Raw genomic sequence first — 22,922 nt, 5'->3', positions numbered from 1 at the left:
CAGATCTACCATGAGCTACAAGGTTGTTCACTGATGGTATATGCTTCCGTTGAAGCCATGCGTCTGCATTATCTCAACATCATTGATATAAAAATCATTCCTGTTGAACAACTACATTACCCATGGTCCAGCAGAGAAAGATCCACCAATCAGAGAACCGCGGCCAACAAACCCCACAAAATAAGACTGGAAGCGACCGCCCACTCCCATGAATGACGCAAACGGGTCGGTCATCCTGCACTCTCATACTGAAATATTTGTGTATATCGGAATAGTTCACAATAAAAGTAAACTATACTGTTTCTATACTTATAATGAACAAACTCATATCAATAGTTGTATATATTTCAGTAGTTTTATATTAGACTGCGTCATTCGCGATGATTCATGGGATTGTAGTTTGTGCCCTCATGAAGGACGGTAAGTACACAGCCTTGTATCTTTGTCTTTTTGTCAGATTTTAAAGTACTTTTTTGCGCAAGTCTGTAATGTTGCGATTCACCTCTGAGCTGGTTTGAGTTGGTTCATACTTTTCAACTCTTTAATGGAAGATTTTTTGGAAGAAATGAATGGGAAGAAACCCAGACGGCTGAAAAAAAGGAGGCGGATGCTGTTACTTATCATGATAGCGATTATTGTTACCAGCTCACATCCTGCACTATTCAATGTCTTATTTGGTTTAATCTACGTAAATGTTATGTTTAATGAAACAGCACTTTCTAAGAATAACAATAAGGGGTGTTTGTAAATGGCACAACAACAACAGCATGCTTGAATGATCACAAAGACTATAAAAATATAGTCCCATCTTGTGTTTGACAAAACAATCAGCACATTAAAAAGCAATGGATTATTTTATCTGCTATATCAAAATATAAGATTAGGCAATACGAAGTCACAGATTGCATGTACATATACAGTATAACAATTATGATTATTATTATAATTATTATTATTATTATTATTTTGTCTGACTTTCGTCTTGCACATCTCTCTAAAATGTGTCTGGCTGCTATTCCATTTTGTTGCAATGCTAATAGTGCATCAAACCGAATCACTTAAGTGGTTTAATGAATTTTGTAGTGTTCAGACTAACTCAAAGTAAAGCCTTGTTGGCCTAACAATCTATTATTATTATTATTATTATTATTATTATTATGTATATATATATATATATATATATATATATATATATATATATATATATATATATATATATATATCTTTTATTATTATTATAATATATATATATATATATATATATATATATATATATATATATATATATATATATATGCTATAATAATAATTAAAAAAAAACAAAAAAAATATATATATATATATATATATATATATATATATATATATATATATATATATAAATATATTTTATTATTATTATAGCATATATATATATATATATATATATATATATATATATATATATAAAAATAAATATAATAATAATATATATATATATATATATATATATATATATATATATATATATATATATATACATATATATATATTATTATTATTATTATTATTATTATTATATTTATTTTTATATATATATATATATATATATATATAAATAAATATAATAATAATAATAATAATAATAATAATAATATATATATATATATATATATATATATATATATATATATATATATATATATATATATATATATATATTATTTTTTATTTTACTTTTTTGAAGAAAAAAAAAGAAGGAAAAAAAAAATACATTTGTGACCTGCTCCATCATTTTCAGTCTCTTTGTCCCAGAGACACATTTTGAGTTTTATGCAGTAAAGTAAAAAAAGCATTTAAATAATTATATCAGCCTACATTTCAATGATTATGTCTCGACAACGGTTTGGAGTAGAAACATAATAAATATATCGTTAAAATGCTTAGACTTTCTATAGTGAATACAAATCAAAATGTGTTTCTGGGTCAAAAAGGAGCAGGTTGCATTTAGTCCTCACTTTTTATTGTATTTATTTATTTTAACTTTTTTTATTCCTGAAATAATGACTCCTGGAACTCTTGCTGTTCGTGTCCAAACGTCCGGCGCATTTCCATTGATTAGAACAGCTGCTTGAAGCACTATGGGACAGTCTTCCACCTCTTCTTTCTACTGCCAAATCATGAGATTCAATCTCCATAAACTGATGGAGCATCAGCACTGTAATAACGCCAGAGCTGCATGCCAGTCACTGGTGGCACAGATGACCGTCAAAGACTCTGAAAGAAAAGCCCAACCCAGTACAGACACTTCATTAACTGATATGCATCTATGAGCTCTCCTCTCGGAGGTCTGTCTCTCTCCTCATCTCTATCTATTGGTCGACAGAAACCTAACGCATCAGTCAGCAAAATAATAAGGGAGGGGGGAAATGTGATCCTCAAATCTGTCAGGATAATTGTGCCACTTATAAGTCTCCCATGAAGAATCCATCAAAACTCCAAAGTGAGTCTCACACTGTGCTGGTGTTCATGCAAGAAGTCAATAATGTTAAGTCAATTAGTGTCATAGAAAAATATGAGGAAAAAGGGAGAGAAAGTTACAAGCCTAATAGCAAAATTGTATATGTTAAAGAGCATCAATGGAATTCTGATTTCTTATTAAGGCTTTGTGCCACCAAAATCACACCTGTATTCAGAGATTGTGGTATCAGGGTAAGCTTTGGCACATCAAAAGCTGTAATATTAAAATGTCTGAGATGACGTGAATCTTTTACAGCAGTGGTTCTCAACATGATTTCAAACTGGACATCATCTGGCAACCCAACACTGTTGGGATATTCCATTTCAAATCGACCAAATTACAGAAAATTTCCTTTGCTGATACACTATATTGCCAAAAGTATTCGCTCACCCATCCAAATAATTGAATTCAGGTGTTCCAATCACTTCCATGGCCACAGGTGTATAAAATGAAGCACCTAGGCATGCAGACTGCTTCTACAAACATTTGTGAAAGAATGGGCCGCTCTCAGGAGCTCAGTGAATTCCAGCGTGGTACTGTGATAGGATGCCACCTGTGCAACAAGTCCAGTCGTGAAATTTCCTCACTACTAAATATTCCACAGTCAACTGTCAGTGGTATTATAACAAAGTGGAAATGATTGGGAATGACAGCAACTCAGCCACGAAGTGGTAGGCCACGTAAAATGACAGAGCGGGGTCAGCGGATGCTGAGGCGCATAGTGCGCAGAGGTCGCCAACTTTCTGCAGTCAATCGCTACAGACCTCCAAAGTTCATGTGGCCTTCAGATTAGCTCAAAAACAGTGCATAGAGAGCTTCATGGAATGGGTTTCCATGGCCGAGCAGCTGCATCCAAGCCATACATCACCAAGTGCAATGCAAAGCGTCGGATGCAGTGGTGTAAAGCATGCCGCCACTGGACTCTAGAGCAGTGGAGATGCGTTCTCTGGAGTGACGAATCACGCTTCTCCATCTGGCAATCTGATGGATGAGTCTGGGTTTGGCGGTTGCCAGGAGAACGGTACTTGTCTGACTGCATTGTGCCAACTGTGAAGTTTGGTGGAGGGGGGATTATGGTGTGGGGTTGTTTTTCAGGAGCTGGGCTTGGCCCCTTAGTTCCAGTGAAAGGAACTCTGAATGCTTCAGCATACCAAGAGATTTTGGACAATTCCATGCTCCCAACTTTGTGGGAACAGTTTGGGGATGGCCCCTTCCTGTTCCAACATGACTGTGCACCAGTGCACAAAGCAAGGTCCATAAAGACATGGATGAGTGAGTTTGGTGTGGAAGAACTTGACTGGCCTGCACAGAGTCCTGACCTCAACCCGATAGAGCACCTTTGGGATGAATTAGAGTGAAGACTGCGAGCCAGGCCTTCTCGTCCAACATCAGTGTCTGACCTCACAAATGCGCTTCTGGAAGAATGGTCAAAAATTCCCATAAACACACTCCTAAACCTTGTGGAAAGCCTTCCCAGAAGAGTTGAAGCTGTTATAGCTGCAAAGGGTGGGCCGACGTCATATTAAACCCTATGGATTAAGAATGGGATGTCACTTAAGTTCATATGCGTCTAAAGGCAGATGAGCGAATACTTTTGGCAATATAGTGTATATCAGGTTTTAATACTTTTTTCAAGGAAGATACACAAATGATCATGAAAGCTAAAATATTAAATGCAATGGATGAATATTTACTAATTGACAAAATAACAATTTTCGCCTATGATTTTGGAGCAAAACTGCAGGTCAAAAAAATGACCTTAGAAAGGTGTCGGTGTCATTATTTTATATTTACACAGAGATTGGTAGATCTGTTACTAAATGCAGTTGACTTCAACACCTCTTGTTGTATTATACACCAACGGTGACAGTTCAAAAATGGGAACAAGCTCTTTTTTTGTGTTGTTTTTCCAAAGTCAGACCCCATATAACTCCAGAAATACTAAAGATATTTTAATATCCTTTTAAATTCTGGTTCAAAACAAACTTTCCTTTTTGTATCTTAATTTTGAAGGCCCTATATGGTTAAATCCCAGAGATATGGGGCTCTCAATATGGCTCCATGTGAAATTGTTACATTTTCAACGGTCGAAAACCAAATGTGGGTCACATGTTATGACACCATGTAGTTTTACTTCAAATCGTCAAAAATTGCCATTTTGATGTGCCTCTTCAAAATAGTGGACTGCTTGGCAAATATTGATCCATAGCATTAAATAGTTTAGCTTTCATCACCATTCATGTGTTTCTTTCCCTAAAAAACAATGATTAAAAACATTTTGACCTCTGGTTGAGTTGACATGGAATGACCCTTTATCAAAATTACTTTTTTGCACAAAGTTAAATGAAATGTATGATAAATGTATAGTGTTTAGTCATAATATTCAGTAAATATCTTGGTAGCAAATATTTCACTACACAAAACACAATGTGGCACAAACCATGTTTATTCTTGTTGCAAATGAACCTGGTTTTAATAGTGCTTTTACAGTTTGATTCATGGTTTGAGGGATATCACGCAACCCGAACCCTAACCTAATCTATTTGCGCTAGTCTTTTCCAAGAAACAAACAATTTTGCACAAAATACAGTCGTTTGTATGAATGTACAGCCTTTGATCTCAACAACAAAGCTCCACCCCCCCCCCCCCCCTTCTCTTAACTATTAATAAGCATATTTATTTTGCTATCCTAACAATGCACTGTATAGTTTGTTGCGTTATTATTTACAATTAGGATATTTTTTTCCCGGTTGTCTCTGACTCTATAAGAACATACCTGTGGCCCACCAAATGAGAACCACTGTATTATATAACCTCAACTAAGAAAAAAAAAAAGAAGCTTTATAAGGCTTATTTGCCTCTTAAAATGGACTTCAGCTGAATCTCCTGGCATTACCATGTAAGAAGAAATCTGACAATTTGGCCATATAACCAAGCTGTAAATGCATGTTACATCAACCTATTCAGCACAAATCCAACAGGCATTAAATATTACATTTACAAGCCTCATTTCCACAGACACAACACTACAGTTGCCATAAAGTGTGCTTTTTTCTGAGTAATGTACAAACATATGGATATGTAATGGTTTAAGGGTGTTTTATGTGTCATTGAAGCGCTCTGGCCTGTCCGTTGTGTTCTCTGAAGGCAGTAAATTGCTGCGTGTGAGGGAGGTAAAGTCAGGGTTACTGCAGATGCCCCTTCCCCTGATTATAGCTTACACCTCTTCTGTCCCCCATGCATAAAATATACAACATAATAGCACATTAGTGCCCACTGGAGCCTAACTATGCAGCAAGAGAAAATGGCTTAATCGATTGTCACAATATACAGTGTACAGCACACACTGAGTTAATAATGAACAATGAAGAATCTCTTTGACCCTCATGTTCTGTTGAGGTCAACTTTATGTATATTTGGAGCCCCAGAGAGCGTGCAAAATGTGTGTGTATATATATATATACACACAGTCTATATATGTGTATATATATATATATGGAGTGTAACAATGTGTATACCAATCAGAGAATCTTTGCATGTGAAAATTATTTGTATCACCATAACAGAAGTAACGTTATATGTTTCATAGCAGATGTTTGAATCATATTAGTTTTAATTTTTATTAGTTTCTATTTGTTACAATTTGTAAATGCATTAAGGAATTATGTGCAATAGCATAAGCTAACAGTGAGGAAATATATAATTTAACTGCTTTTATTAATTTTGGTTATGGTTTATAAATTTACAGCTGTTCATTGGTATTTCATGTAGGTCCATAATGCAGTAATGATTATGTACACAACTTTAATGTAAATTAACATGAACCCAGATGAATAATTGCTTTGAATAAAAGTATTGTTCATTAATAGTTCATGTTATCTAATGTAGTTAATTAATGTTAACAAATGTAAACTTAAGTGTTACTGTTGAAATTAACCAAGATTAATAAGTGCTGTTCAAATGATTGTACTTTGTTAATGTTAACTAATGCAGTTAACACGAATACAACCATATTGTAAAGTGTTACTTTTGTTTATAGTCAGTTTAATGTGATGACATCAGTTAAAATGTTTAATTATGTCATTATTTACTCACCCTCATGTTGTTCCAAACCCGTATGACTAACTGTCTTAATTAAACTGGTGGATTTTTGGGCTGCTGCCCGCAATTTTTCGCACTCAAGTTAAAAAGCTCACCATTCACACATACTGTGGAATAATTGCAAAGTATTGTCTAATTTTTCAGGGAACCCCTCAAATAAAAAAATAAATTACAAGTACATTTTTATAATTTTATTTTTATTTTTCCTAATTTTGTAAACATGTAATTCTGGTTCTGTTCACTCTACCTCACTTTGAAAAGTCTCATTTGTATTCCACTAGATGGCAGAAAGCACTAGAAAATTTTTTTTTTTTCTCTCTATCACATTCCATCACAATATACAGATCTGAAATGTAGGTGGCGCTCTAACACATTTTAGCCCCCTCAGATGTGCTCGTCCATAGACATTCAGTCTAATTTTCAGTTCAAGCACCACTGTCGTTGTTTCATTGAATATCTCGGCCTCTGAGTGGACTAGAAGCTCAATCTAAGTGTCATTAGATCATATATAACATTTTATGATCAATAATCTGAATTTTTTTATTTTATTTTTTATTTTTTTTTATGATCCGTTTTGCATGCTTTTCTTCTGGATGGCATATTTGGTTCTGCACATCTAAGAACACATCTAAGATATAACATTGGGTTGTTCAGCCAAGCAAGTTCACAGACAAGTAAACAATGGCTCATGTTTTAGAAAACTCTCTAAGGTAAAAGCAGATATAAGTTGTTAGCTATTTGGGGCTCACAACAGCAGTTATCAGAGCATAAAAGAGACGTTTGTATTTGATGACTTACAGAAATCATATTTCACTTTCTGATTCTTTTGAAACTCTTTCGAACTGTGGTGTTAAGGCAACAAAATAAACTGTCAAGTCACATTCCTGAGAGTGAGAGCTTTCATATGATATATGACTTGTCTATTTATGTGCTATGTGAAGGACCTTTATGTTCAAATATTTCTACCCCATTACCTCTCAGGGGTGCTAATTTTCAACGCAAATGTTTTGAGGCCTTTTGTTATTTTATGTAGCATAAATGCAGAAGTGATGTTTATCTCTGAACAGTTCACATTCTAAGCTTTCAATTGATATCTCATGTGCCTGACTTACATATACGGATACATTAACGTTTTGAGCATAAACGTTTTTCCCGATATAGTGCCCCCTTTAAAGGTGGAGGACAAAAAGGAGTCACCATTTTCTTTCAGTATGTTTCCATTGAATCTTTTCTTTCCATATAATGAAGTAAACGATTGCTTACATTCTGCCTAACAAAAGAAAGTCATGTGGACTTGGAACAACATGGTGATGAGTAAATGATGATACAATTCTATCTCTTTAATTATGTGTTTGAGCTATTAAAAGGCCTTGGGGTCTCTCAGAAAATTTTGGGCATCTCTAAAATGTTAATAGAACTATAAATGCTTGTCAGAATAACACAGCTGACAGTCACTTGGAAGAAAAGAATACCTCAAGGAGACTTTTATAAATTGAAAAGATGTTTCATATTCATTGTAACTTTCTTCAATTTCGACTTATACACGCGCCTGGCTAGAGGGCTAAATGTTGAATCAGAAAAAAAAGGCCTTATTCATTACCCTTAAATGTATCTCTTCCAAATACCTGCACGGTCTCTCTCATTTTCATACATGGACACACACACACACACTCTCACTCTCTCTCTCTCTCTCTCTCTCTCTCTCTCTCTCTCTCTCTCTCAGCCTCTAATTTGGAGGACTTCACAGGTTAAGCAGATCAATAAAGGATTATATTAAATTCAGCACTCAACCCTCTCATCATATGCTTCAACTGAAACTCGCTGCTACCTGAGCTTGGAATGAGGCAACCTGTGACTTCATTAGAAAAGAGCAGAGATCATATTTCAAGTAATGTTCTGTCATTATGCACTGCTTTTGGAAACTTGGCTGATTGTGTGTGTGTTTGCATGCATATTCCCATCAAAGATCTATTTGCTATTAACACACAACCTGTGTTCTAAATACTTGTAGCTTGAAGTTTGACTAAATGACGGTTCTTTGAAGATAATTAAGTGTATCACAGAACTTAAAGAGAGAGTTCACCCAAAATTCTGTCATTACTCACACGTTTTTTTTCTCAGTGGAACACAAAAGGAGATGTTAGACAGAATGTTAGCGACAGTCATCATACACTTTAATCATATGAGGGAAAAAATAAATGCAAGTGAATGGTGACTGAGGCTTACAATCTGCCTTACATCATCTTTTGTGTATCCTATATCTTTAATCTTTCGTACTTTCCATCACAATTGGGTAAATTGTCTTACATTCAGAAAAAAAAAAAAGACAAGAGGAAGGAGTTCAGTTTAGAGAAATACAAACCAAATGTTTTAATTTTTATTGTCATAACCTCTGTAGACTCCTCATAAAAATAGTGTTGCTCAAAACAAGGACAAACAATAATTGCTGTTTGAACAATCTCCATAAAGGAAAGTCCATAATTCACACATTCATTTGAAACTTTTTATCGATAAAGAAGATGTGAAACCATTTTAACGTGAGCCTGCAGCAAACCATCCAGTCATTGCAACCGTCTCGCAAACTAACCTCCAGTTCAGCCCTTGCGCTACTAATCGGAGGCAACGGTTGTAATGCATTTACTAGATTAGCCCTAAAAGCCTGTCAAATCATAATTAAAGCAATACAGGTTCATAAAGAAATAGGGAAAGCAATCGATACCCAAATTATGAAACTGATGGAAATACCAGTGGATAGAGAATCCCATTTGTCAAAACCAAGAGTAGTCGTTCAAACTCAAAAAGCAAGCAGAATGCCTGTTCCAGAAACATATAGTTAAGCATTTGCTGCAAAACTATGGCGCAGCCCAAAAAGCATTTGTCTGGGAGCTGCAGAACAGCAGACTGTATATCTAGCTGCTCTTTTCTATCTTGGTCTCCTATCTCTCAGCCCAGTCTCATTTAATGCAAGTAGAACATTTGGCACGATACAAATTCTTGGTGCTTTTAGAAGATAAGCCTTTAAAGATCAATCAGTGGACAGTTACTTAGAAAGTTCTCTGTATAAATGGGACTTTACTGCATTCTGTACAGCATGGTTTAAAAATCACAGGTTGTCCCTGGTCTTCATTTGCAATATCATCGGCATCAACACTTTTTCCCATCTTAAATAGGAGTTACATGTTAGAAAATAGTTTAAATTCATTTTCACCTTTATATAATCTGTTTCTTTTATCATCCCATAGTGTATTAATTTATATATTTTATTAATATATTTATGTAGAAGCATGTACAAGAAAAACAGTCTTATTTTTGCACTGGGTACAAAAGTAATTGCTGTCTTTTCTGTTGTGCATTCTATTGCATGTTTTCATGAGGAACAGAATAAAAGACCGAGGAGGCTGTCAGAATGTCAAATCTGTGTTTCCTGTACCTTCTCCTTTGTGTGAGTTTGAATAAGGTAGGGTTCAGGGATGGTGCTGATGGTTGTGGGGCGGGGACGGTGCAGGGAGTTACCAATGTTGTTCTCTGCCCATGGAGCAGAGTGTGCTGATCTGTAGGAGCTGTAACTGGGTTTGAAGGTGCTGTTGTGATCTCTCAGGCTAGGCAACATCATCCCACTTTCACCTGGTATACTGGTCCCTGCATGGTTGGTAGGGACGTTCTCCTCCATCTGAATGACCTCTATAGTCCTAGCAGCTGCCACCGTGCTCCTTTGCTGGTGCCGTTTGCGCAACTTGTAGAAAGCAATTAGCATAATGGCAGCGAGTAGAGTGACTGCCACAAAGCAGCCAATGATGATCTTGGTCGTCTTCATTACTTCGTCGAGACTGGCAGGTGGGCGTATTGTTCCACGTACGGTTGGCACGGACACCTGTCGGGGTGTTTGAAGTAAAACGGTCGGCGTGGAGATAAAAACAGGCTGAAAGACGGAGGGGGAGGCGGTTACCGTCTTTGGCTTTATCACTTCCTGTGAGGTTGGCTCCACCTCCTCCACAGTCACCGTAGTAAAGTAACTCATGTTGGAAGTGTTGAGCTCAGCCGCCGTCACATTCAGAAAGGCCGAGGCATTGGAGTTTCCAGCCATGTTGGTCACCATGCAGGTGTACACACCTGTATCCACTGGCAGTACATTGGAGAAGTTTAGTGTCCCATCCTTGAGCACTGATATCCGTGGGTGATTAGAACCATGGGTCAAAACTGTTCCGTTGGGCAGGAGCCATCGTACTGACGACATGGGCGCCGTACGACATTTTAGCTCAGCTACACGTTCGGCAGAGATGTTAAGATCCCTCGGGGCATCCAGAATGAAAGGTGCCGAGCACTGAAAAGTGCTCTGGTCTACCTCCACCAAGTAGCGTCCACGTAAGTAAGCAGGGGTGTGGCAGCGACCGCAACAGGTGGAGTTGGTGGGAATGTACTCCCTCAGCCACCAGGCCAGCCACACAACATCACAATCACAATGCCAAGGGTTGTGGTGCAAATGGAGCTCCACCAGATAACTCAAGGGCGCAAAAAGGTCATGGGGTAAAGAGCTAAGGTTATTATGGGCCAGGTTAAGCTCAACCAAGGCTGTGACATCATCAAATGCATTTCTTTCTATAGTGGTGATCCTGGAGTTCATAATCCACAGCTTTTTCAGGAATTTCATACCCCTGAAGGATCCAGGTTTTATTTCTGGGAAGTAGTTCTCTGACATCTCCAGCTCCTCCAGCCCCACCAAAGGGGTCAGGACTGGCATCTCCCGCAGGTTACACATTCCAAGGTTTAGGTATTTCAAGTTGTACAATCCCTCAAAAGCACCCTCGGAAATATACTCCAGCTTCTTTAGCTCTCCCAGGTCCAGGCGCATGAGAGAGGGAACGCGGTTAAACGCGTAGGATGGTATGCTTTCAATGGGGTTGTTCCTGAGCCATAATTCTCTTAGTTTAGACAAGTACTCAAAAGCACCACTCGGTATCACTGTCAACCGGTTGTCGAACAACTCCAGTGTGTTGAGGCTGTTGAGGCCACTAAAGGCCCCCACCTCAATCTGCCGAATAGAGTTCCTACCCAGCTGAAGCACCTCCAGGTGGCGGAGATGTTGAAAGGTGCCGGCTTCAATGGTCTCTATGCTGTTCTCCATCAGGTTTAAATGGCGTGTGGTGGCAGGGATGCCTGGGGGCACTCGGACCAGGCCACGCCTGGTGCACACCACCTTAACGAACTGGCTACCGCAGGAGCAAACAGCAGGGCAGGTCAGTGGTCCGGAGGGGGCGGCACACACACTCCACGATTGCACCATGAGGTAGACTGCACAGAGCAGGGCTGCGTTCCAGGCACGGTGCACAGTTACCTGCCACAAGAGACTCATGATGTGGCGCGTTCATAATTCAACATCGCATGGGGATTCGGCTGGGGAACGGAGAACAGTGGCCCTACCCTGGTTTGAGCAAGGCTCTGCATCTGTTTGCCATCTACAGTGCAGGATGGCGCTGCATTAAACACAGAAAGGGAGATATGGGGGGAGAAAAGATGAGTGGAGAAAGGGAAAAAGATGACCTACAGAATAAATGTGTGTAAATAGAATACACCTACCTCATTGGCTCAGAGTTGTCCTTAATATAATCCTTTACAGTGAAGCAAAGCCCCAAAGCTGTTCGCTCATGTTTCCCACCAAAATCACTGCAACATTTTCAGCTGTTTCTTTCCAAAAAGTAAAAGTGGATCACAAACTGATTTGACAAAATGGCCCCTATTAATTCCAAAGAGAATTCAGTGAAACTGTTTTGAGGGGTCCAGGGCCCAGTCAGCTAAGCAGGTGCATGGATCCAGTCCGCTTGGAAAAGATCTCTTATCAGCTCCCCCACTGATTGTCCTTGGTAGGCGACGCTGAATACCACAGAGCAATTTTCACAAAACTCCATTGCCGAAGTGCATGCACATTAAACCCAAGGAAAAGAGAAATAGAAAGAATAAAAAGAGAGGGAAAAAAATCCCAAAGTCCTCTCAAATTTGTCTTCTCTTTCACTGATGACTAAGCCTCTTTTTTTCAGTTTGCCAGAGTCCACCCCCCCGTGACACTTGTTCAGCTGAATAGCCTTGCATTGATGAATCCAAAAAGGCTAACAGATGCACACTGCGGTCATTCCATCTTGCTTTTTTAACTCACTCTGCTCTCTTGTCTGTCGCTGTAGCAGCTACGGACTGCCGTGTGCACAGTTAGCAATAATCCATCAATTTCTCCGGAGGGGGGCTCGGGGGTGGTGTTGCGGGAGCCGAAAGGGGAGGGAGGGTAAGGAGGACGGGGGAGCAGCAGCAGCAACAGCGGCGCAGCAGTGGTGAAACTCTCTCCCTATCCGCCGAACATTCGCTCCTTGCACTCTCTCTCTTTCTCACTCTCACTCTCTCTCTCTCTCTCTCTCTCTCTGGCTTCCTCTCTCTCTCTCCTTCTCAGTGTCAGAAAAACAGGATGAATGTTGCTGTGTTATGCGTGGCTAATTTCCAAGAGGTACCTTGCAGAGGATTCCGTAGTTTGTCCTTCCTCCCCCTATTGTGGATCCTGTGGTATTCCTTATTTTCCCATGTCTTGAGGTAGTAAGTTGTGGCAGTTCGCCTGCTCTGGCTGTGAGGCTGCAGGTTGTCAACGGCTCTGCAGTGGGAGGTGGGCAGTAGAAGCACACGCGAGGGAGAGAGAGAGACACACACACACACGTGTGCGCGCCAGTGAAGAGCGTCTACGGCGACAGTGGCAAGAGCAGCGGTCTTCACCCCCAATGCACGCTCCCCTCTTTCACTATATCGCTCTGTGTGATGGGGTTGCAGGCGGCAGAGTCTCTGCGCTCTTTCTCCTCCTTTTGTCCTTCAGTGGAAACGTGAATGTACTGCTGACGCATCCCGCTCAGAGCTGTGCATTGGTTTGATGCAGTGTTCTTGTGTATTAACACATTCTCCCCCACCTTGCTCAGTGCACTGCTTCTCTCTCTCTCTCTCTATCTCTCTCGCTCACACACACACACCAATACACTCTCCAAGTCTTCCTCATTCACTTTTCACTGTCTGTGCATTTTTTTTCCATTCTTATACTTTCACTCAACGTCTCCACTTACCTCCTTTCTTCCTCCCCTCATTATTTTGTATCTCTCTCCACACTTTCATGCTGTCATGCATACACACAAATACACTCTCCAAGTTTTTTTTTTTACCCACCGTTCTGTTCACAGTTTCATTCATATCTCTCTCTTTTCTTCTCAATATTTCTTCGTTTTTTAAATCCTCCATTTCTCCATGGCTCTGCCTCGCTGTCTACTGCCTACTTAGGCAGCTGCCTTTTAAGGCAGCATACCAACCGAGATGGACCCTCATTAGCAACTGATTTGAAACGTTCTACATAGGTCACGTTCACACCAATGTGTTTTAAAATGAAAACTGATTATTTTTTCTATGATTACTTCTCTCATCCAACAGCATTTTCCTCCACCGAAAATGAGGACTTTCAAAAACTGAAAACAAAGGCTTTAAACTTAAACAGATTAGTCAGTTTTTAATTATATTAAGCAATTTTTATCTTTTTTGGAATAGAGCACATATCTGTCTCCCCTCTTGCTCTTTGACACCCTTTCTGTAGTATATTCTGCTGTTTCAATGGCATCATATTGCATTCAAATTTTATGGAACTTGCATATGGACCTTTAATGGAAACACCGTTATGCAAAGTACATTTTCCAACATGAATGCATCTTCATGCATACGTTTGCTTGCATCTGAGGACAGGCATGAAAGCTGAAGGCAGGATTTCTGGTGTGACAGTATCTCTATATGGTTGCTGACTGTGTTCACTTTGGCTAACTTAAGTCTTAAGGTATACCAAAGATACACAGACACAGGCACTAGTGAAAAAGTGAGAGGAAAGGAAAATGGCATTAGACTGTGTCAATGTAGTTTAGTTGACAGATCATGGCATCTAGCTCTGCCAGGGTCATGTGTTTGATTCCCAGGGAACACACAAACTGATGCAACATGTACTGCTTGACTGCACTGAAAGTGGCTTTCCTGTGGCTTCCAGTTGCGTAAATGTTAATGAGAAGGGCAGGGTTTGGTGAAACAACAAAGCATCTGGGCTGGATGGATAAAGACTGGAGAAAAATAAGGTAGAAGTGTGTACTACTAAAATGAGAAAATTGGATCAAGAGAGAGCCAAAGAAAACAAAGAATAAGAGTATGAAAAAAGATTCACAGGATTGTGGTTCATCTGAAGGAGTTCCCCAGCCTCACCAGTAAATATTACCAGTAAATTGGTAATAGGGCTGGGTGATATGACGATATATATCATGGCACTAATATAAATTGTCAACTGATAGATATTTTGCTATATTGTGTTTATTGTATGTATGTATGCAGTGTGGGCTTATCTATCAGTGGGAAGGGCTTCACGTGAGACACAGAGAATTGAAGAAACATGGACAAGGTTTTTCCAGCATTGAACATTTTTCTGCGGCCGCCCAAGCAAATTTAATGATCTTCATTGTGCATTTGGTGCTTTAAACATGCTAAATATTCTTCCCATTTGACACAAATGTTTCACATGACCAACCCCCCATTCATTTACTCTTAACTCTTTAAATATTACAAAGAATAACTTATAAATTATGTCACATATCATATTATTAAACGGAAGATATAAATGGTAAACTGAACTTACTTGGAAGTGCTCTTTACTCTATTCCTGAAGATGCTTGTACCATTTCTGATTGTTCAATAATAATAAAAAAAAAAACAAAGATATAAATGCTTATCTTACCATTTATGTGTTCTGTTTTCTCTAGTTAGCTTACAATCTAATCGGTTAGAATATTAGCTTAGCAAACCGCTAGCAGCTTCTACTCATCACTTTCATTAAATTTCCCCTCACTGTCGCCACCTAATGATACGGCAGTGTGATTGAATTTCGCTGCTTATATGGAGGTGGCGTAACTTGTGGGTGTAACTTCTAGTGAGCGTGTCTTGTAGTAGTCTTGAAGGATGCAGACAGACCTCTCTCTATATCTGTGCTCCAGAGCTCAGAGTGGGATCACTCACGCTAAATCATTTTTGACCCAGGAAAACCCCAAATGGAGAAAGAAATCTCCACAGAAAATGAAGAGTTCAATTTTGTTATTAAAACAGGTGTGATATATATATATATATATATATATATATATATATATATATATATATATATATACACACACTATATTGCCAAAAGTATTCGCTCACCCATCCAAATAATTGAATTCAGGTGTTCCAATCACTTCCATGGCCACAGGTGTATAAAATGAAGCACCTAGGCATGCAGACTGCTTCTACAAACATTTGTGAAAGAATGGGCCGCTCACAGGAGCTCAGTGAATTCCAGCGTGGTACTGTGATAGGATGCCACCTGTGCAACAAGTCCAGTCGTGAAATTTCCTCGCTACTAAATATTCCACAGTCAACTGTCAGTGGTATTATAACAAAGTGGAAGCGATTGGGAATGACAGCAACTCAGCCATGAAGTGGTAGGCCATGTAAAATGACAGAGCGGGGTCAGCGGATGCTGAGGCGCATAGTGCGCAGAGGTCACCAACTTTCTGCAGAGTCAATCGCTACAGGCCTCCAAAGTTCATGTGGCCTTCAGATTAGCTCAAGAACAGTGCGCAGAGAGCTTCATGGAATGGGTTTCCATGGCCGAGCAGCTGCATCCAAGCCATACATCACCAAGTGCAATGCAAAGTGTCGGATGCAGTGGTGTAAAGCACGCCGCCACTGGACTCTAGAGCAGTGGAGATGCGTTCTCTGGAGTGACGAATCACGCTTCTCCATCTGGCAATCTGATGGATGAGTCTGGGTTTTGTGGTTGCCAGGAGAACGGTACTCGTCTGACTGTATTGTGCCAACTGTGAAGTTTGGTGGAGGGGGGATTATGGTGTGGGGTTGTTTTTCAGGAGCTGGGCTTGGCCCTTTAGTTCCAGTGAAAGGAACTCTGAATGCTTCAGCATACCAAGAGATTTTGGACAATTCCATGCTCCCAACTTTGTGGGAACAGTTTGGGGATGGCCCCTTCCTGTTCCAACATGACTGCGCACCAGTGCACAAAGCAAGGTCCATAAAGACATGGATGAGCGAGTTTGGTGTGGAAGAACTTGACTGGCCTGCACAGAGTCCTGACCTCAACCCGATAGAGCACCTTTGGGATGAATTAGAGCGAAGACTGCGAGCCAGGCCTTCTCGTCTAACATCAGTGTCTGACCTCACAAATGCGCTTCTGGAAGAATGGTCAAAAATGCCCATAAACACACTCCTAAACCTTGTGGAAAGCCTTCCCAGAATAGTTGAAGCTGTTACCGCTGCAAAGGGTGGGCCGATGTCATATTAAACCCTATGGATTAAGAATGGGATGTCACTTAAATTCTTATGCGTCTAAAGGCAGATACTTTTGGCAATATAGTTAATATGTGTACATATATATATATATATATATATATATAAACAAAATTTTGAGCCCAGGACTTCTGGTTGAGTTGACACGGAATGACCCACAAGCTATTTTCCAAGTCTTCTAAACCATATGATAGCATTGTATGAAGAAAGGACCGAAATGTAAAACTTTCTCTGTCTGTTTCATCCATGCTTGTGTCCAATTCAAAGTATTATTTCAAATATTAAGTATCATTCCACATCAAACATTTACACATTTAATTTACTGCCAATTAAAGTGCTAATCTATTATGCTTTGACCTTTATAGCATTCATATTTCAGAGTGAATGAATCTCCCTTGAATTAAAACTGTTGAAGACTGCACAAATGTCCTCAAGTGAACTTATATTGAAAGATATGGTTCCAGTGGAACATTCGAAATGTTTCTACATGGAGAGGTTTCAGACCGTCTAGACTGGCCTTCTGTCCCTCAGTCGTCTGGAGAATGTGGGTGACATTACACAAGAGACAGCGCTCTCTCAGGGGCCTTCACACCTCCAGAGCCCAGCTGAGATCAGTCAGAAACACTGGTGCTCACATCACAACACATGTTTCAGGCTTTATTCTTCATGCTCATCCACTGCTAATGTAAATTACTTGGGCTAGAGTATAAATTTAGACAATTGTATGGTCAAATGCTGACTTTAATAATATGTCCAATTAACTCACTTTCCATAGCAGCCTATAAGAAAAAAACAATAATAATCACAAGCGAGTACTTCCTGATGTCTCCATGGTTTCGCCTAGACAGCAGTGAGATTAAATGGAGAGCAAATGAAGCCTCCAGATTCTCAGACTTTACGAGAGAGAGAGAGAGAGAGAAATACATTTCACATTTTTGTTTCAGAAAAGATCTCACAATGTCTATTCTCACCACATTCTAACACAAATTCTAACCAATCCCAGTCGTCTGTTGAGCAATGCAATGGCAAATCAGAGATGCTTAAATTAGTCTTAAGTTCTATCAGTAATGACAACTGATTGTAATTTGCAAGATTAAAGCAGTCCGATGTTTATACTGCCATATGCGTGCTTTGTTTCACCTCTGTTCGCTTTACTCTCAAATAGAAGAAAACCGAAAAGCATTGTTGCTCATTTTAATTATTTTGGATTCATTACATCTCACAAGACTCTCTTGCAACATAGATGGTACACTGCAAACGAGCAACATGGCAAAACTAGAACGTTCCTGTTAAAATCAACAAGACGTAGATGTGGTGTAAACAAATAATTTATTGTGCTGTGTAGACAGCTTTATTTATAATGAGAGCATTCGCGAGAGTGCAGAGCTTCAGTGAGTTCACGTTGAACTGTGGAAGGGCTCCTGCAAACACACTGGAGTTTACATTGTGTCAGAAAACGAATGCATTGACTTCTATCCATCGAATGTGCCGTCTGAGCTTTCCCTAGCGTTTAGGCTCCCTAAACCTGCAGAGAGTGACAGCTTTAGTCATTTTAATGGGGGAGTTCTAATGTTGTCGCATTGCTCGATTTCTGTGCACAATTTGTTCCAAAAATCCTACTACTGTAAGTAGGCCAATGTGAAGTTGATTTACTGATGTATAAATATTTGAATGCACTTTTAAAAAATGTTCATGCTTGTGTTAACTATCCCTTTAAGTTCTCATTTAAGTCTCCTGAGCTCTAAAAGAGCAATCTTTGAGCCATAAAATGTTCCTCTGGGAGTGTCCATTACTTTCCATTTCCCTCCTGCCATTCAAAGGAAGTGACATTTTTAAATCTTCTGCATCAGACCGAAACACTTTAAACTGTTCAGTCCAGAAGCCTAATTTGTTATGGTCGGTGAGTAGAGCTGCTAACAGCACAGAATGCAACTATTGGACTCTGTCTTATCATCTGTTACAGAGTTAGATGACGAGTCATGCCACTGTAGGCTGAAGCACCATGGAGCTTTCGCACACCCGGGAGCTGTATGAATAACCCCAGTCTGGGTGTATGGCCGATGCATGGACCCCCCTATTTAACAGCCCACCAGTGGAGGTAATTGATGTGCATGGGGCAGATCCCAGTGCTAATGTCATCATAGAGGTCGTATGCATGGAAAGGTTCAGACGGAGAAGGCGAGTTCTTCTGCGATTCGCTCTGGTAGCTGCTGAATTTATTGGAGGTGCCAAACGCAGAGCAGGCAGCAAATCAGCAAGGCAGAAAAGCTACACTTGCTGAAGAGACTTAAACAGGGAAGTACCCCATTGACTTGCATTGTAAGTGTCTCACTGGAACACAGATTTGTGCTTTTTTTTGAAAGAAAAGGAGGGATGAATTGAAATTATGTTTATGGTAATCAACATTATGCCACACATGCTGTCAATTGAGCTTAACTTGTATTGAATCCGGAATATTCCTTTGAAGTTTAGTTAATTCTGTAATTGTTAACTCACCCTGAAGTTGTTCCAAACCTGTATTACTACTCTCTTTATTCCATGGAACACAAAAGCAATATGATAAGCAGTGTTGGGTAAGTTACTCTAAAAAAGTAATTCATTACTAACTACTAATTACATCTTCTACAGTACTGTACTAATACTTTGTCTGAAAAGTAATTGCATTACTTATTACTTTCTAAAACCCTTATCAACCTCGACCAGATGAGAAATACAAGGATAGACATGAAACTGTTCTTTTAATTTTTTTTCAAATCATATAAAATCAAATAAATTATTCATGAACTGGCCAAAGAATTCAAGGGGGCAGCGTTAAATTAGAAAACAAATTTTAACATTAGATGTTAAATATCGATTTTAAATTCGCTATTGTTTTATACAGAATTGTTCTATAGTCTATACAGTATTTAACACAATTACATCAGAAGCTGTAATTAAATGAATACTTTTTTCAATTAAAAAATAATTTAATTACATTCATTAATTACTTAGTAATGCATTACACCCAACACTGATGATAAGACACCAGTGTTTAATAAATAGTTAAAGGAATGTTCGGGATTCAATACAAGTTAAGCTGAATCAACATAATTTCTGGCAAATAATGTCAATTCTTTCCTTGTTTACTTACCTTGTTGTAATATTCAATATATCCCGTGTTTTATTCCATGTTAACACGAATGATGTTTGCGTCCTATGGCTATAATTTTGAAACTGTGTATTTTAGCATTTATGGACTAGCCCCATTGTAAGTGCCTTACTTATTTGTTTTTGAAAAAATTAGGGTCAGGTCGAAATATATATATATGTATTTTTTTTTGTTGTGCAAATTAAGATTATGCCACGAATGAAACCCCTTAAACATTAAAGTCTCCATATACATAAATAATGCATATGAGGTATCATTTGAAAGCTTAGAATCGGAACCTTTTGATATGCAACACTTCTGCATTTGTTACTTAAAATAACAAAATAAGTCCTCAAAACATCCACGCTGAAAATGAGCGCCCCTCCCCAGAGGTAATGGGGTAGATATGTTCATATGAAAATAAAAGTCATTCACATAGCACATACATGGACAAGTCATATATCAAATGAAAGCTCTCATTCTCAGAAATGTGACTGTATATATATATATAATTTAAATAATGTAATACCACAGTTCGAATGATTTTCAAAAGAATCATAAAGTGAAATATGATTTCTGTAAGTCATCAAATACAAACGTCTCCTTTATGCTCCAATAACTGCTGTTGTAAGCCCCAAATAGCTTTATATCTGCTTTTACCTTAGGAAATTATCTAAAAAATAAGCCTTTGTTTACTTGTCTGTGAGCTTACTTGGCTGAATAATCCAACGTTATATCTTAGATGTCCAGAACAAAATATGCCACCCAGCAGGAATAGCATGCTAAACAAATCATCAGGAAATATGTTTTCGACTGTCGATAAAATGTTTTATGTCATCAAAAAGGGGAGGAACTCAGCTTTCTAATGACACCTAGATTGAGCTTCTAGTCCACTCAGAGGCCGAGATATTCAATGAAATAATGAGGGTGGTGCTTGAACTGAAAATTAGACTGAATGTCTATGGACGAGCACATCTGTGAGGGATAAAATGCGTTGGAGCGCCACCTACATTTCAGATCTGTATATTGTGTTGGAATGTGATAGTTTCTAGATTTTTCTAGTGCTTTATGCCACCTAGTGGAATAAAATGAGAATTTTGAAGGTGAGATAGACTGAACAGGACCAGAATTGCATGTTTACAAAGTTAGGACAACAATTGTTTGTTTTTTTAAGTTGTTTATCATAAGATTTTCAACATGTACAATATTATGGTGAGCTTTTAAATTTTAGTGTGAAAAATTGTGGGCGGCAACCCAAAAATACAGCAGAGTTTAAGGGGTTAATTGAGCTTAACTTGTATTGAACCTGGAACAAACTTTTAAATGTATTAATTATAATAATTGAAATGCAGTAAAATAACAGAATAACTGTCTTACTGACAGCTGTTTATGGTTGCAGAGCACCATAGCTAAATTTAATATAGATTGTGCGGGCACAGGTTTAAACATGGCTCATCCAATCAGAATTTAGAGATGGAATGATTAATTTTATAAGTGAGAGTCTGGACTAGTGTGAATTTTTCTAGCGTATTATACTGCCAGCGTATGGGTCCGTTTAGTGTGTATGTGTGTGAGCGACAGAATGAGTCTGGTTATATTTGGTGCCCTGGTTGTGGGTAGCTGGTAACAAACGGGGGTGTATTTTTGAGCGGTTGAAATGGGCCCATGTCGATACAGCTCCCTCTGCTCTACATCCCTTGATCCTCTTTCCTGTGCAGATTGAATTTGTGGCATCCTGTGACCCAGTTTCAGAGGCGGTCATATTTGGTGGTCATTGTGAAGGGTGTTAGTGAACCACAGTGGGCGAAGGGGAGTGGTTAGTGGTGACGCCACAGTACAGTTAGCCTGAATATCGGTCAAACTCTGCCTCAGTTTCATCTATTAAAGCAATAAGCCATGAAAGGCTGTGCATTGCAGTGATTTTACCACAGGTAAGGGGTATTCTTAGGCGAATCGGAGCTTTGCTCCAAACATTACATACTTCAGCTTTAATATATAATGTGCCATCACAGCTGTGCGTTTATCGGAATTTTATTATGGCATCCACCGTGGCTCATCCATTTGAAATTTAGAGTCTGAAAAATCCGTTTTATGATACTACTCGTCTAATACTCACTTCATTATGGTAATTACTGCAGAGTGCTGATCGTAAGGCATGTTTTGCGTTCCAGTTGGGGGGGGGGGGGGGGGGTTCTTGGAGCCAATAGATGATCAGGGAAAGAGTTGAGTGAGTAAATGAATGAACTGGCTCTTGGCTATGAGTCTGTGGATCCTCAGTGCTTAGCATAGCATGTTAGCAAAGTGCTGCGCTCAGGAGTTTGAGTTCAGCGGGATCGATACACGGCTATAATGATGAAATCCCTTTCTGCTTTCCACATCCTCTGTTTCTTTTGGACCAGGGAGGTTGGTTTGATTTATTAGCTGTCTGTTCATGCTCACCCTCATCGACCCCGATCATAGTGTCATGTAGAGAGGTGGGTGTTGCTGAAAGGTGAGGGTCAACCCAGCTTTATCTCTGTTTGCCCCGTGATCAGTGCTGCCTGACTTACAATGAGCAGCGTTAGTTTCTTTTCACATACGGCTATGAAACTCGTTGCACGTAACTGACCGTTGTCCAGATCGTTATGAATTCAAGTCAGCTATATCGGAAAATGTGATTTTATGTTCTGATCATCCAAGAGTAACGGTACATGAGATTACTAATATATATATATATATATATATATATATATATATATATATATATATATATATATATATTTAATTTTTTATTATGAGTTTGCGATAGGTGAGCTTGTTTCTGCATTTATTTTAAATGGG

General features: G+C 38.8%; 1 protein-coding gene and 1 long non-coding RNA gene across 2 annotated transcripts in view; both read right to left on the bottom strand.

Moving 5' to 3' along the window:
* Nucleotides 1-2,896: 2,896 nt before the first annotated feature.
* LOC127456223 (uncharacterized) overlaps nt 2,897-22,922 on the bottom strand; it is a 567,953-nt gene continuing 547,927 nt past the window's right edge. The window contains exons 2-3 of the long non-coding RNA XR_007899804.1: nt 15,996-16,208; nt 2,897-3,053 (exon numbers count right to left, since the gene is read on the bottom strand). This is a non-coding gene — a long non-coding RNA (uncharacterized LOC127456223). The remainder of the gene's footprint in view (nt 3,054-15,995; nt 16,209-22,922) is intronic.
* lrrc4.2 (leucine rich repeat containing 4.2) lies at nt 9,844-13,452 on the bottom strand. The gene is made up of 2 exons (XM_051724599.1): nt 12,176-13,452; nt 9,844-12,072 (listed from the first exon to the last, which is right to left on the bottom strand). Exon 2 carries the CDS (start codon nt 11,949-11,951, stop codon nt 10,011-10,013), a length of 1,941 nt encoding a protein of 646 aa, XP_051580559.1. The 5' UTR covers nt 11,952-12,072; nt 12,176-13,452; the 3' UTR covers nt 9,844-10,010.

Source organism: Myxocyprinus asiaticus, chromosome 18 (genome assembly GCF_019703515.2).
Source record: "Myxocyprinus asiaticus isolate MX2 ecotype Aquarium Trade chromosome 18, UBuf_Myxa_2, whole genome shotgun sequence".
Classification (NCBI taxonomy): domain Eukaryota; kingdom Metazoa; phylum Chordata; class Actinopteri; order Cypriniformes; family Catostomidae; genus Myxocyprinus; species Myxocyprinus asiaticus.
Note: the sequence above shows the minus strand (reverse complement) of the source record. Positions and strands in the feature narration are given on the sequence as shown.

What these genes read in the sequence shown, in the direction of transcription:
- lrrc4.2 (XM_051724599.1), bottom strand. Translation starts at nt 11,951, where the DNA reads ATGAGTCTCTTGTGGCAGGTAACTGTGCACCGTGCCTGGAACGCAGCC.